The 13,591-nt window shown below is 44.7% G+C and overlaps 1 protein-coding gene across 3 annotated transcripts in view; it reads left to right on the top strand.

Moving 5' to 3' along the window:
* The window catches only part of TMEM177 (transmembrane protein 177), a 119,329-nt gene that overhangs the window by 69,306 nt on the left and 36,432 nt on the right, over window positions 1-13,591 (top strand). The window contains exon 2 of one of the 3 annotated variants that reach the window (XM_048869567.2): window positions 458-5,310. The exons of the other annotated variants lie outside the window; for them this stretch is intronic. Within the exon in view, the coding sequence (XP_048725524.2) occupies window positions 458-1,401 (944 nt within the window). The 3' untranslated portion in view covers window positions 1,402-5,310. Of the gene's footprint in view, window positions 1-457; window positions 5,311-13,591 lie in introns of those variants that run through there. 3 annotated transcript variants of the gene reach the window in all.

The following is a 13,591-nucleotide window of genomic DNA, read 5'->3' on the forward strand; positions in this document are numbered from 1 at the left end:
ACTATGTGACTGATGGAACAGAAGTCATCTGAGTTACAAAAAACTGTTGTGGCAAGGGGCAGATATGCAGTATTGGGTAAAACAGGGTACTCCATTCAGAATATGTTAGTAAATGGATGTGGTGACATTACCATAATACTGATATATTACCCTAATTACAATGAACTGATTTAATGGAGGAGAAAAAGGGATTGATTCCTTCTGGGCCTCTGTATCAACCAGTTTGCATTCTGAAGCACAAGAGCATGAGATTAAGTCTCTGTATAACAAAAGGGTTTAACATTTTCCTTGTTGTAGTATGGTTGTATCCTACTTATTCTTGTATTTATATCTTTGTGTATAAATAGAGTGGAGTGATTTCCTGGATATCGGGCTCTGCTTGTTTAAAATAATCTTAAATGAAAGGGGACCCATATGTGCATCTTTTAATTCCCTGTTTGTGTGTTGTTATGAACAGGTTGGAAGTTGGCTATGGCAGGTCCGTTCCTGTGGAAGGCAGCTGCGTTGGTAGAGAAGCACAGGACTGGCTTGTTGGCAGTGTCCTGCGCTGGGCTGTTTGGGGCTAACCTTTCCTATCATGTCTTTCCTGAGCAGACGTTCAAACTGTGGTATCAGTGCTGGACTAAGGGGCAACCGGCTGAGCTCTCAGAGAAGCTACACAGCCTCTTCCACGATGTTCTGGGAGATGTTGGCGTGAAGTGCGTGAATTGTTACCAACCCTTTGCAGCTTTTGGCTTCCACCCAGTGAGTGCTGGGATCCCATGGCTGCCTGCAGGTTCTCTGGTGGGCATCCCTGCCAATTTCAATAGCACCGCGGAGGACAGACAAGGAATTGTCAACCGTGTCGTTGTGATAAATGGCAGAGAAGTGGACTGGGAGAGTAAACAAGGGCTAGCTTTGAAGGAAGCCCTGATGTTTTCACCAGAGGCTCAGAAGTTTGCCATTGCCAGAGAGATTGTGTACTTGCAAAGCAATAGCCCTGCAGTTTATGCAGCTGTGCCTCCTGCTTGCTTAGCTGGCACCTGTCTGTCTGGGGTTGCTATAAAGCAGCTTCTGGGCTTGTATTCTGGCCCCAGGGTGTTTCGAGGCATTTATAACATCACCATTGCAGCAATCGGACTTGTTGGCTACTTTCTTGCTTATGATGCCGTGAGCCACGCACTAGACTACAGGTCGGATAGAAAGGCAGCCACCATTTCCAAAGACTACGCCAGAGGTGGGGTGGAATTCTACGACAGAATCCTGTCCCGCAACAGGACACTCCGCACTCTTTTGGGCAAACAAGGAGAGAAAATTTATGCCCCTAGCGGTAATCTTTTCCCTAGGTATTGGTTCAGATTAAAGCACGCTCCATACACTTCCAGAAGAGACTTGATCGTTAACATTTTAAGAGCGCCCTAGGCATAGGAAGGGAGTGATTGGATTTTAAACTTGTAAATTATGTATTCTCTTGGAACGCCACTGTGCTGCCTTCCTCTCCCGTCCCCTGCAACGTCATTCATGCTCTGCTTTTTTTTTTTTTTTTTTTTGCATATAGTTTGGAAGTACTGTTTAATTTTTCATTCACTGGATGCATCTCTCTTAAAAAATTAAAGACCTGTTTCAAAAGTCCTCTGTCCTACATGCATCTTAAACACTAAAGCCCACTCCGGGAGTGTTACTTCTCAGACACTGATCTGGAAATGCTGGTGCTTTACTCGCCTATAGTTTTGAAATAATTTCTAAAGAATGCAAAAGGTGAAGTACCCCACACAGAATTTTTGTGGCATTAATTTAAAGAGGGGTGAATGTGTGTGTGTATATTATACATATTCTCCACCCCTCATGTGGCACAGCCTAAAGGAATGGTGGGAGCTCTATCACATCCAACGAGACATTTAAAATAGCCTAGACAATACAGTGTAAGTTGCTCTCATTCTGCTTGTGAATTACATTTTTTTGCCACTTATGCTGTAAGGCACAGTGTCCCCGAGTGTTCCAGCTGGTGTGGGGCAGCTTCTTGTTATCCCCAATTTAGGGCTGTGGCTAAAAGTCAAGAGACCCATTAACTCTTCCTTTTTTAACTCACTCAGAACTTGGGAGCTGCCATCTTGCTGCCTGTTGAAAAATTAAGACAGGAAAAAATTTGCTCTCCCCATTAAATTGCATGGGAGAAGCAAGGTGCTATGAACAGGGGTTTTAGTGTTTTGTTCTTTGTTTTAAGTAAGTTGGAATCTTTATGGAAATTTTCATTATGTCGCTTTGCATATGAAGTGTAATGGGAGGGAGGCTGGTAGGAAGAGTTGAGTGAGCCAGGCTACTGCCAATGTAGTGGGTGGGGTGAATCTTTAAATGTTTGGTGGAAAAGCAAGGCTGAGGAGAGTTGTAAGTATGTATTGGGTGAAACTGGAGAACTTGGGCAGGGAACCTGGCATTTGGGCAAAGATTAGGCTAAGGGAAGGGGGGACAGGTTTTGAGGAATACAGGGTATTTAGAAAACAGATTGTATTCTTTAAAGCTTCTGTCTATAAAGTGTGACCCTAGTGGATAGAGCACTGGATTGGGAATCTGGAGCCCTGGGTTCTGTTCCTGTCTCTGCCACTGGCCTGCTGAGTGACCTTGGGCAAGTCATTTCACCTCTGTGTGCGCCTCAGTTTCACCCTCTCTAGAGTGAAGATGATATTGACCTTCATAAAGTGCTTTGAGATCTGCTGATGAAAAGCACTATATATAAGGGCTTGATTTTATAATTATTAAAGAAAAACAAATATCGTTCAAGGGAGAGTAAAAGCAAAGATAACTGCATTTGTTGACAGGCAGGCTGCTCTTTCAAAACAGATTCAAACTTACCTAAAAACAGCAGCTCTCAGAGAACCTTTTTAATCTAAGAGAAAGAGTGGACCTGATTCTCCATTGCCCTGGACCACATGTAGTCATTTTTCCCAGCACAAAGTCAGTGTTAAATGCCACCATTCTGACATGGTAGCATTTTACACCCACTCTACTCTAGTGCAAATGACTACAACAAGCAATGGAGTTCATGCTTTCCTAAATTGTCTGTAACCGTAGCCACCGCAGGCTGTGGTCCAAGCCAGACTTCATCAGGAACTTATATAGCAGGGAGATTTTGTGTGTGTTTATTTTGGGGGCGGAATTTTGATGACAAATTGCTGGAATTTTCACTTAATATCAAGAGACTTAACAGAAATATTTGATTTGGGTAAAAGACACTGCACAGCATGTGTGCTAGATGAAAAATAATTTTATTGGGTTTGGTACCATTTGCACTGTTGCTTGCTCCTTACTGATGACAGTTGAATGCGATCAGAGAGGTTTAACATGCTATAAAGACATTTTTATTAGTAAGAGAATCAAAATCAGACACCCTTTCCGTAAGGAAAGCAGAGAAACCTGTAGCTCACACAACATAAGGAAACACGAGTCTGCATTTTTATTTTTCTGTTAAACATTGCATCAGCTCATCAGAATACAGTGTACCAGGGTGGGAGTGTGTTCTAAACCCTGCTGCAGTACATATGAATGGGCTTCAGTAGCATGCTTGATTTTCTGCTGTCGCAGGAGGTCTGCCAGTGAAGGCCACCCCTGCGGTTCAGCTGGACATCATAACAGGAGTCAGACCACCACCCCCTCCACTAACATCTGCACAGTTTTCCAAACTTGACCTGTCATTATCAGTATCCTTAGCTGGAAATCTCATGTTCTCATGCATGTTCCTGGTTCTGGGTGAACTAAGAGATTCTCCTGCATTACCCTCGTACATCCCTAACTTCAGCTGGTAAAAAATCTTCCTCATCTCTCATGACGAAGCTGTCGTATTCTACATGTTTCTGCCTGCCCTGGGCATCAAGTAAATTTATCTGGACTTTGTACCATTTTTGCTTGGTGATGAGGTTGATAAACTTATTGCCAAGCCAGCGATCTCCCTCTAGGTCGCCAAAGCCATATTTGTAGGTTGTCCAGGCTTCTGACCATGTGAGCTCAGTGTTGTTGCTGTTTCTCTGGATTACTGTCCACCCAGTACAGCCATCCATCTATCACTGGACCACAGGCATGCGGCTTCCTTCAGGCTGTGTGATGTAGTAAAGGCCACTCTCACTGTGGTGTGAATGGAAAAGTTCATCACAGTCCCTTGGGAAAGCTGAGGTATAAAAGAAGTTGTAGATGATTGGCTGATTCTAAAACTCAAAGCTAAATTGCTTTGTCTCTTCTCAGAATAAGCTTAAAGCTAACATAAACAGGAGTATTAAAGGTCAAGACTGAAGTACATTGCCTGTGAAGTGTGGAGCCCTAGAACTGGAATATAACTCAGAATTTAGCCCATTATGTCAGATTCTTCCCTGGTGTAACTCCACCAGAATCCACAAAACTCACCAAGATTTACACTGGGAATGAATTTGACCACTTTTGTTTTGTTTTGTTTGCTGTTACACAATTACTCCATACTAAATCCTGAGTGCACTAGGGGAATGGAGACCCGCCTTCAGAAGAACTGCAAGTCAGCTAAAATGGCAATTTAAAAAAATTAAAGAAAGTGCCTTGCCTGCTACCATAGCTTAGCACAGCCTTGTCTTAAGCGCCTGCAGGCCGTTCTCTTATGTAACATTAAAGCATATTATAAAGCCCCTGTGGTAGTAATGAATTTTCCAGCTGCTTACTCTGTAACTGCAATGCAGCGGGTCTCTTTAGAAACTTCAAGGGCCTGTAAATGCTTCATTGTTCTCTCATCAGCTGTTCAGGTAACCTGTTTTGGAATGTAGACGTCAGTAAGTGTAATTCTTTTTTTAAAAGTACATGATCTGGCTTTCCAAGGAGCAGCTTATCATAAATATAAAGGGAAGGGTAACCCTTTCTGTATACAGTGCTATAAAATCCCTCCTGGCCAGAGGCAAAATCCTTTCACCTGTAAAGGGTTAAGACGCTAAGGTAACCTCGCTGGCACCTGACCCAAAATGACCAATGAGGGGACAAGATACTTCCAAATCTGGAAGGGGGGGAAAAAGGTTTTTGTCTGTCTGTGTGATACCTTTGCCGGGAACAGATCAAAGATGCAAACTCTCCAATTCCTGTAGAGTTAGTAAGTAATCTAGCTAGAAAATGCATTAGGTTTTCTTTGTTCTTTGGCTTGTAAATTTGCTGTGCTGGAGGAAATGTGTATTTTTGTATCTTTTTGTAACTTGAGGTTTTGCCTAGAGGGATTCTCTATGTTTTGAATCTGACTGCCTATAAGATTATCTTCCGTTCTGATCTTACAGAGTTGTTCTCTTATCTTTTTTTGTTCTTCTAATAAAGTTCTGATTTTTAAGAATCTGATTGGCTTTTTTGGGTCTTAAAAATCCAAGGGGTTTGTGCTCATCTTGTTTGTTCTCAAGCCTCCCCAGGAAAGGGGGCGTAAGAGCTTGGGGGGATATTTGGGGGCAAATAGGAACTCCAAGTGGTCTTTTCCCTGTTCTTTATTTAAAACACTTGGTGGTGGCAGCATTTTACCTAATCCAAGGGCAAAAACTTTGCGCCTTGGGGAAGTTTTAACCTAAGCTGGTAGAAATAAGCTTAGGGGTTCTTTCATGCGGGTCCCCACATCTGTACCCTAGAGTTCAGAAGGAACTTTGATATGGTGGCAGAGTGGTGGGATCATTTTGAACCAGAAGCACGGCAGGTTTTGTAAAAGGTGATTACAGCTGCAGGTTCTGTCTCTCTGCCTGATTACAGAGCAGCTCCATGACAAAAGGATTTTTATGTAGGCTGAGAACAGCTATCAGAGACAAAGGTATCAGGTTACAGCACAGCAAATTTTACAAGCCAGGTTTTTGTTTTTTGTTTTTGTTTTAACTCTCGGGTATAGCTAGGTTAAAAACAGAGAGGCTAAGATGACAAAAAGCAATGCCAGCAGAAACTGGAGATAGCCAGACTGGAAGCATAAGAGAAAGAAAAGGAACACCAGAAATTGGTCGAATTAAAACGACTCGATAAGGAGGCAGCGAAAGAGGCAGAGAAAGCCCAGGAGGCTGCCCACCAGAGAGCTATGGAGGCAAGAGAAAAAGAAATGGAGGCAAAGGAAAAAGAAATGGAGGAGAGGGAAAAAGAGAGGAAGCATGCACTGGAGATAGAGAAGTCAAGGGCTCAGCAGAATATACCGAATAACCCTAAAATCGTTCCCCAACAATCCACAAATGGGAGCGACTATGTCCACAGTATGATGAATCCAGTGATATTGCTGAATATTTTCTCACCTTTGAGAGACTGTGCACACTCCATAAAATTCCTGATGCTCACAAGATGACCACATTGGTCGCAAAATTGATTGGAAGAGCTCTGGATATATTCAATAAGATGCCTATTGATGAGGCTTCTGACTATAATAAATTCAAGGATATGGTTTTAAAACAATTTCAAGTTACACCTGAAACTTACAGAGTAAAATTTTGAACCCTTAAGAGAGGGCCTGGACTAAGTAATGTGGCTTATGTAAACCAGATGACAGATCATTTTCATAAATGGATCAAAGGGCAGGATGTAACTAGCTTTGGAGGAATACGGGATTTGATGATACAGGAGCAATTCCTGAATATGTCCAAGGATGATATAACACAGCGTTTATGGGATAAGAAAATGGACTCAGCAGGAAGTCTTGCTTTTTATGCTGATCAATGCAAGCAGTCCCAGACTGCCACAGAGGTGGGGCAAACCGGAACAAAATGGGTGGAGGGAGGAGAGAGGAACAACCCTGGTCACAGTTTGAGTGGATACCAGAAGGGACACCCTCAGACCACACCCTACTACCAGGGGCAGCCCAAGGCCCCAACTGCACACCAAGGAACACTCTAGACACCTTATCGTCCCACCACACGGTTCTCCAGCAACCCACCTCGCCCCAGTGACCAGTCAGCTGGGCGATGTTTTAAATGTAACAGGCCAGGGCATGTAAAGGCCAACTGCCCCAAGAACCCCAACAGGATTTCAGTTCATTGCACCGGAATCACACCAGAGGTCCTCAGGCCCAGATGCCTCTTAGATACCCTCAAAGTGGAGGGAAACTGTGAATGTGGGTGGGAAGAAGGTTACAGCATGGTGGGACACCAGAGCACAAGTGTTGGCTATCCACGCTTCCTTAGTGGACCCCAATTTAATCGACCCAGAGGTCCAAGTGACGATTCAACCCTTCAAGTCAAACTCCTTTGACTTGCCTACAGCCAAGTTGCCTGTCCAGTACAAGGGCTGGTCAGGAATGTGGACTTTTGCAGTCTATGGTGATTATCCCATCCCCATGCTGTTGGGGGAAGACTTGGCCAATCATGTGAAGCTAGCCAAAAGGGTGAGAATGGTCACCCGCAGCCAGGCTAAGCAAGCTGTCACACCTAGCTCTGTTCTGGGGACTTCTACCAGGACCCGGTCAGAGGTGATGGAACCGGACCCCATGCCAACGTCTGCAACAGCAGTAGTGGATCCAGTCACAGAGACCCAGACAGAACCAGTCCCGGAACCGGTAGAACAACCAGAACCAGAACCATTGCCAGCACTGAATCCAGTGCTTGCAACCCCAACACCAGAGGGCCCCACCAAACCTGAACCGGCAGCAGCAGATAAACCTACACAAGAGGCTCAGCCGGAGTCTGAACCCCTTCATAGTGCACCAGCGGAGAGCGGTTCACAGTCAACGGAAACAGCCCCATCACCTGCATCGCTTCCAGAGGGACCAAGCCCAGGTCCACAATCCAATGAGGAACTGATGTCTCCAGCATGAAGAAAACAGTTCCAGACCGAACAGGAAGCAGATGAAGGCCTCCAGAGAGCTTGGACGGCGGCACGGAGCAACCCACCGCCTCTCAGCTCTTCTAATCGATCCAGCTTTGTTGTAGAAAGAGGACCTTTGTACAAGGAAATTTTCTGGTGGACACCAGGAAGACTGGCATCCTCAGAGACAGTTGATGGTTCCAACTGATTACCAGGCAAAGCTCTTAAGCTTAGCCCATGATCATCCTAGTGGCCATGCTGGGGTGAACAGAACCAAAGACCGTTTGGGAAAGTCATTCCATTGGGAGGGAATGGGCAAGGATGTTTCTACCTATGTCCCGTCTTGTGAGGTGTGCCAAAGAGTGGGAAAACCCCAAGACCAGGTCAAAGCCCCTCTCCAGCCACTTCCCATTATTGAGGTTCCATTTCAGTGAGTAGCTGTAGTTATTCTGGGTCCTTTTCCGAAAAAGACACCTAGAGGAAAGCAGTACATACTGACTTCCATGGATTTTGCCACCCGATGGCTGGAAGCAGTAGCTCTAAGCAACACCAGGGCTAAAAGTATGCGCCAGGCACTAACGGACATCTTGCCAGGGTAGGTTGGCCCTCCGACATCCTTACAGGGGCAGGAACTAATTTCCGGGCAGGAACTAAGGAAAGCCTTTGGGAAGCTCATGGGGTGCATCACTTGGTTGCCACCCCTTACCACCATCAAACAAATGGCCTGGTGGAGAAGTTTAATGGAACTTTGGGGGCCATGATACGTAAATTTGTAAATGAGCACTCCAATGATTGGGACCTAGTGTTGCAGCAGCTGCTCTTTGCCTACAGAGCTGTACCACATCCCAGTTTAGGATTTTCACTGTTTGAACTTTATATGGCCGCGAGGTTAAGGGGTCATTATAGTTGATGAAGCAGCAATGGGAGGGGTTTACAGCTTCTCCAGGAACTAACATTCTGGACTTTGTAACCAACCTACAAAACACCCTCCGAACCTCTTTAGCCCTTGCTAAAGAAAATCTAAAAGATGCTCAAAAAGAGCAAAAAGCCTGGCATGATAAACATGCCAGAAAGCGTTCCTTCAAAGTAGGAGACCAGGTCATGGTCTTAAAGGCACTCCAGGCCCATAAAATGGAAGCGTCGTGGGAAGGGCCATTCACGGTCCAAGAGCGCCTGGGGGCTGCTAATTATCTCATAACATTCCCCACCTCAAACCAAAAGCCTAAGGTGTACCATATTAATTCTCTCAAGCCCTTTTATTCCAGAGAATTAAAGATTTGTCAGTTTACAGCCCAGGGAGATGACAACGCTGAGTGGCCTGAAGGTATCTACTATGAAGGGAAAAGTGATGGTGGTGTGGGAGAGGGGAACCTCTCCATGATCCTTGGGCGTATGCAGCGACAGCAGATCAAGGAGCTGTGCACTAGCTACGTACTGACGTTCTCAGCCACCCCGGGACTGACTGAATGGGCATACTGCTCCATTGACACAGGTCACCCAATTAAAGTCCAACCTTACCGGGTGTCTCCTCAAGCTAAAATTGCTATAAAACGGGAGATCCAGAATATGTTACAGATGGGTGTAATCCGCCCCTCTGGCAGTGCATGGACATCTCCAGTGGTTCTAGTTCCCAAACCAGACGGGGAGATACGTTTTTGCGTGGACTACCATAAGATAAATGCTGTAACTCGCCCAGACAGCTATCCAATGCCATGCACAGATGAACTATTGGAGAAACTGGGAAGGGTCCAGTTCATCTCTACCTTGGACTTAACCAAGGGGTACTGGCAAGTACCGCTAGATGAATCCGCCAAGGAAAGGTCAGCCTTCACCACACATCTCGGGCTGTATGAATTTAATGTACTCCCTTTCGGGCTGCAGAATGCACCCGCCACCTTCTAAAAACTTGTAGATGGTCTCCTAGCGGGATTGGGAGAATATGCAGTCGCCTACCTTGACGATGTGGCCATATTTTTGGATTCCTGGGCAGAACACCTAGAACATCTACAAAAAGTCTTTGAGCGCATAAGGGAGGCAGGACTAACTGTTAAGGCTAAGAAGTGTCAAATAGGCCTAAACAGAGTGACTTACCTTGGACACCAGGTGGGTCAAGGAACTATCAACCCTCTACAGGCCAAAGTGGATGCTATCCGAAAGTGGCCTGTCCCAAAGTAAAAGAAACAGGTCCAATCCTTCTTAGGCTTGGCCGGATATTACAGGCTATTTGTACCACAATACAGCCAAATCGCCGCCCCATTGACAGACCTAACAAAAAAGAAACCACCAAATGCTGTTCAGTGGACCGAAGAATGTCAGAAGGTCTTTAAGCAGCTTAAAACGACACTCATGTCTGACCCTGTGCTAAGGGCCCCAGACTTTGACAAACCGTTCCCAGTAACCACAAATGCGTCCGAGTGTGGTGTGGGAGCAGTCTTAATGCAGGAAGGCCCGAATCAAGAATTCCATCCTGTCGTGTTTCTCAGCAAGAAGCTGTCTGAGAGGGAAAGCCACTGGTCAATCAGTGAAAAGGAATGTTACGCCATTGTCTACGCTCTGGAAAAGCTACGCCCATACGTTTGGGGACGGCGTTTTCCACCTGCAAACTGACTATGCTGCGCTACAGTGGCTTCATACTGCCATGGGAAATAACAAAAAATTTCTTCAGTGGAGTTTAGGTCTTCAAGATTTTGATTTCGACATACAACACATTTCAGGAGCTTCTAACAAAGTGGCTGATGCACTCTCCTGTGAAAATTTCCCCGAATCAACTGATTAAATCGTCCTTGAGATGTGGAGAAAATTGTTAGTCTTTATACAGTTAGTAGTATATTTAGAGGTGCATGTGTCTTATTAACTCTGTTTTCTCCTAGAGCTCCAGGAAGAAATCACAGCCAGTGTTTCACCCTATCTGTGATTTGGGGGGCGTGTCATAAAAATAAAGGGAAGGGTAACCACAGTGCTATAAAGTCCTTCCTGGCCAGAGGCAAAATTCTTTCTACTGTAAAAGGTTAAGAAGCTATGGTAACCTCGCTGGCGCCTTGTTATGGAGTCCCTGGGCAATGCTTTGGAACTGCTTCCTGTGAAGCCACTCAGGACTCTGGTGAAGTTTTCTTTTTGTGAGCAGCCTGTTTTTAGCGCAGAAAGCTCACATGGCTTCCACCTTCCTGGGTTTGACCTCGGAGCATTTAGCATCTTTTGCCCCCCGTGCGCATCCCACAGTGAGTCCACCCAGGCGGGATCCTGGGGAAGCCAGAGGGTCCTGCACCCCAACTTCGCAGTCAGATGTGACTCTTAGCCATCCAGTAAAATAGAGGTTTATTAGATGACAGGAACACAGTCTAAAACAGAGCTTGTAGGTACAGAGAACAGGAACCCTCAGCCGGGTCCATTTTGCGGGGCAGTGAGCCAGACAACCACGTCTGCACTTCGCTCCACGTCCCCAGCCAGCCCCAAACTGACTTATCCTCCAGCCCCTCCTTCTCTGGGCTTTTACCCTTTCCGGGGCCAGGAGGTCACCTGATTTCTTTGTTCTCCAACCCTTTAGCTATCAACTTGCAGGGGGGAATGGCCCAGGCCATCAGTTGCCAGGAGACAGAGTGTCGGCCATTTATGTACACTGGCCCTTTGCTCTCCAACAATTACACCCCCTTATCCTACCACCTAGAGACTTAAGAAATGCATAGGGGAAACTGAGGCACCCCTACAGTATTCAGAGGAAACATTAAGAACAGTCCCACTTATTCACACACCTGACCCAAAATGACCAATGAAGGGACAATACTTTCAAATCTGGAGGGGGGGAGGGGGAGAAAGGTTTTTGTCTGTCTGTGTGATACCTTTGCCAGGAACAGATCAAAGATGCAAGCTCTCCAATTCCTGTAGAGTTAGTAAGTAATCTAGCTAGAAAATGCATTAGGTTTTCTTTGTTCTTTGGCTTGTAAATTCGCTGTGCTGGAGGAAATGTGTATTCCTGTTTTTGTATCTTTTTGTAACTTAAGGTTTTGCCTAGAGGGATTCTCTATGTTTTGTATCTGACTGCCTGTAAGATTATCTTCCATTCTGATTTTACAGAGTTGTTCTCTTATCTTTTTTTGTTCTTCTAATAAAGTTCTGATTTTTAAGAATCTGATTGGGTTTTTTGGGTCTTAAAAATCCAGGGGGTTTGTGCTCATCTTGTTTATTCTCAAGCCTCCCCAGGAAAGGGGGTGTAAGAGCTTGGGGGGGGGATATTTGGGGGCAAATAGGAACTCCAAGTGGTCCTTTCTCTGTTCTTTGTCTAAAACACTTGGTGGTGGCAGCGTTTTACCTAATCCAAGGGCAAAGACTTTGTGCCTTGGGGAAGTTTTCACCTAAGCTGGTAGAAATAAGTTTAGGGGTTCTTTCATGGGGGTCCCCACATCTGTACCCTAGAGTTCAGAGTGGGGAAGGAACCTTGACACAGCTTCTTACAGAAGTAGTAGCATTTGCACTCCTCTATCTATATATCTCTACCTCAGTTCTTACACTGACACCCATCCCCATGGCATCTGAGCACCATTCTTGTTATTGAGCTGTCCATATAAAACAAACCAAAACTGCTAATTTAAATTCCCCTGAGCTTTGGAGAGGCTTGGATCTTGGAATGGTCTCTGTTAGCATGGCTGTTTCTGCAGGGAATAGCTGTCTATCTTGAATGTAGGAGCACATGTGTATGTGTAATTCCCATTAGAAGTTCCACAGAGAGATTACAGAACTGGTCCAACTAGTGTGTGTGACTAAGGCAAGATTCCCAGTCTTGAGTGTGGAAATGGCTATATGAGTCCTGACCTTCCATACCAATGGGAGCTGGATGATAAAAATAGAAGCATCTTCAGACACTGACATTTGGGGACTTCAGAAAATCAGAGTTTGTAGTGAGCATTATAATGAAATCTGCACTAGATCTGGAGTTATAACGTTATGGCTTATGGGGAAGTGGATTAAAAAATAAAGAAGCTGTTTTTCTGTAAATATTTATAATGCAGGAGTAAGGAAATGAGTTCCCAGACTCTTGTACAATGTTAGCACAGAAAATAACCAGGGATTTAATTTAAATGGATGGTTGGGAAAGATGAAGATAGGAAGGCAAATTTTAAAAAGGAACAAAACCTAAGATACAAGAACCTATAGAACAACTCTAATGAAAGAAGAGGCCACTCATACAAATGCACAGTCATTTTCAGGCCTGAATAAAAATATCATTAAGGGTGAAGTCTAAATAGCATTAAAGGAAATGGACAATAAAATCAGTAAAATAGGTTTTTAAATTTTGCCACCACTTAGTATAAAAGGAGAGGTTTAAAAATGTTCAACAGTCACTTTAAGATACTATCTTGGATCACTAATAAGCTTGAGAGATGATCGAAAACCAGTTAGTCTCAAGGCTGGATAGCCTTTCTTCTGGAGAATTAAGTAAGATTAAGGTGAGTCATTCTAGGGCAATGAGCATGATGGAGAAGTGATGGAATTCAAGTTCATTCCTAGGTAGCTATTCTGTGTGAATACTAAATGAATTGGGGTTACTCTGTTTAGAGAGAAAAATGAGGTTCAGTGTTAACTAAAGCTGAGTGAATAATGGTTTTTGTTTTTTGGTTTGGTCTGAAAAATTTTGATTAATTTTTCAAACAAACTGGTTTGGTTTTTTCAGTTTTTCTTATAAATGAAAAAAAAATATGTGACAGGTTCCCACTCCAGAGTGCCATCTGATGTAGTGGGATACCACTGAGCCCACCGGTTCCACCAGTCGGGGCTCCCTTACGCTGCCCTGCTGAGGCAGGCCCTCAAGCCTCCTCCAGCACAAACACAGGTAGGGACACACCCAGCTGCAGAAAGACACAGACACTGA

Source organism: Caretta caretta, chromosome 11 (assembly GCF_965140235.1).
Source record: "Caretta caretta isolate rCarCar2 chromosome 11, rCarCar1.hap1, whole genome shotgun sequence".
Classification (NCBI taxonomy): Eukaryota; Metazoa; Chordata; order Testudines; family Cheloniidae; genus Caretta; species Caretta caretta.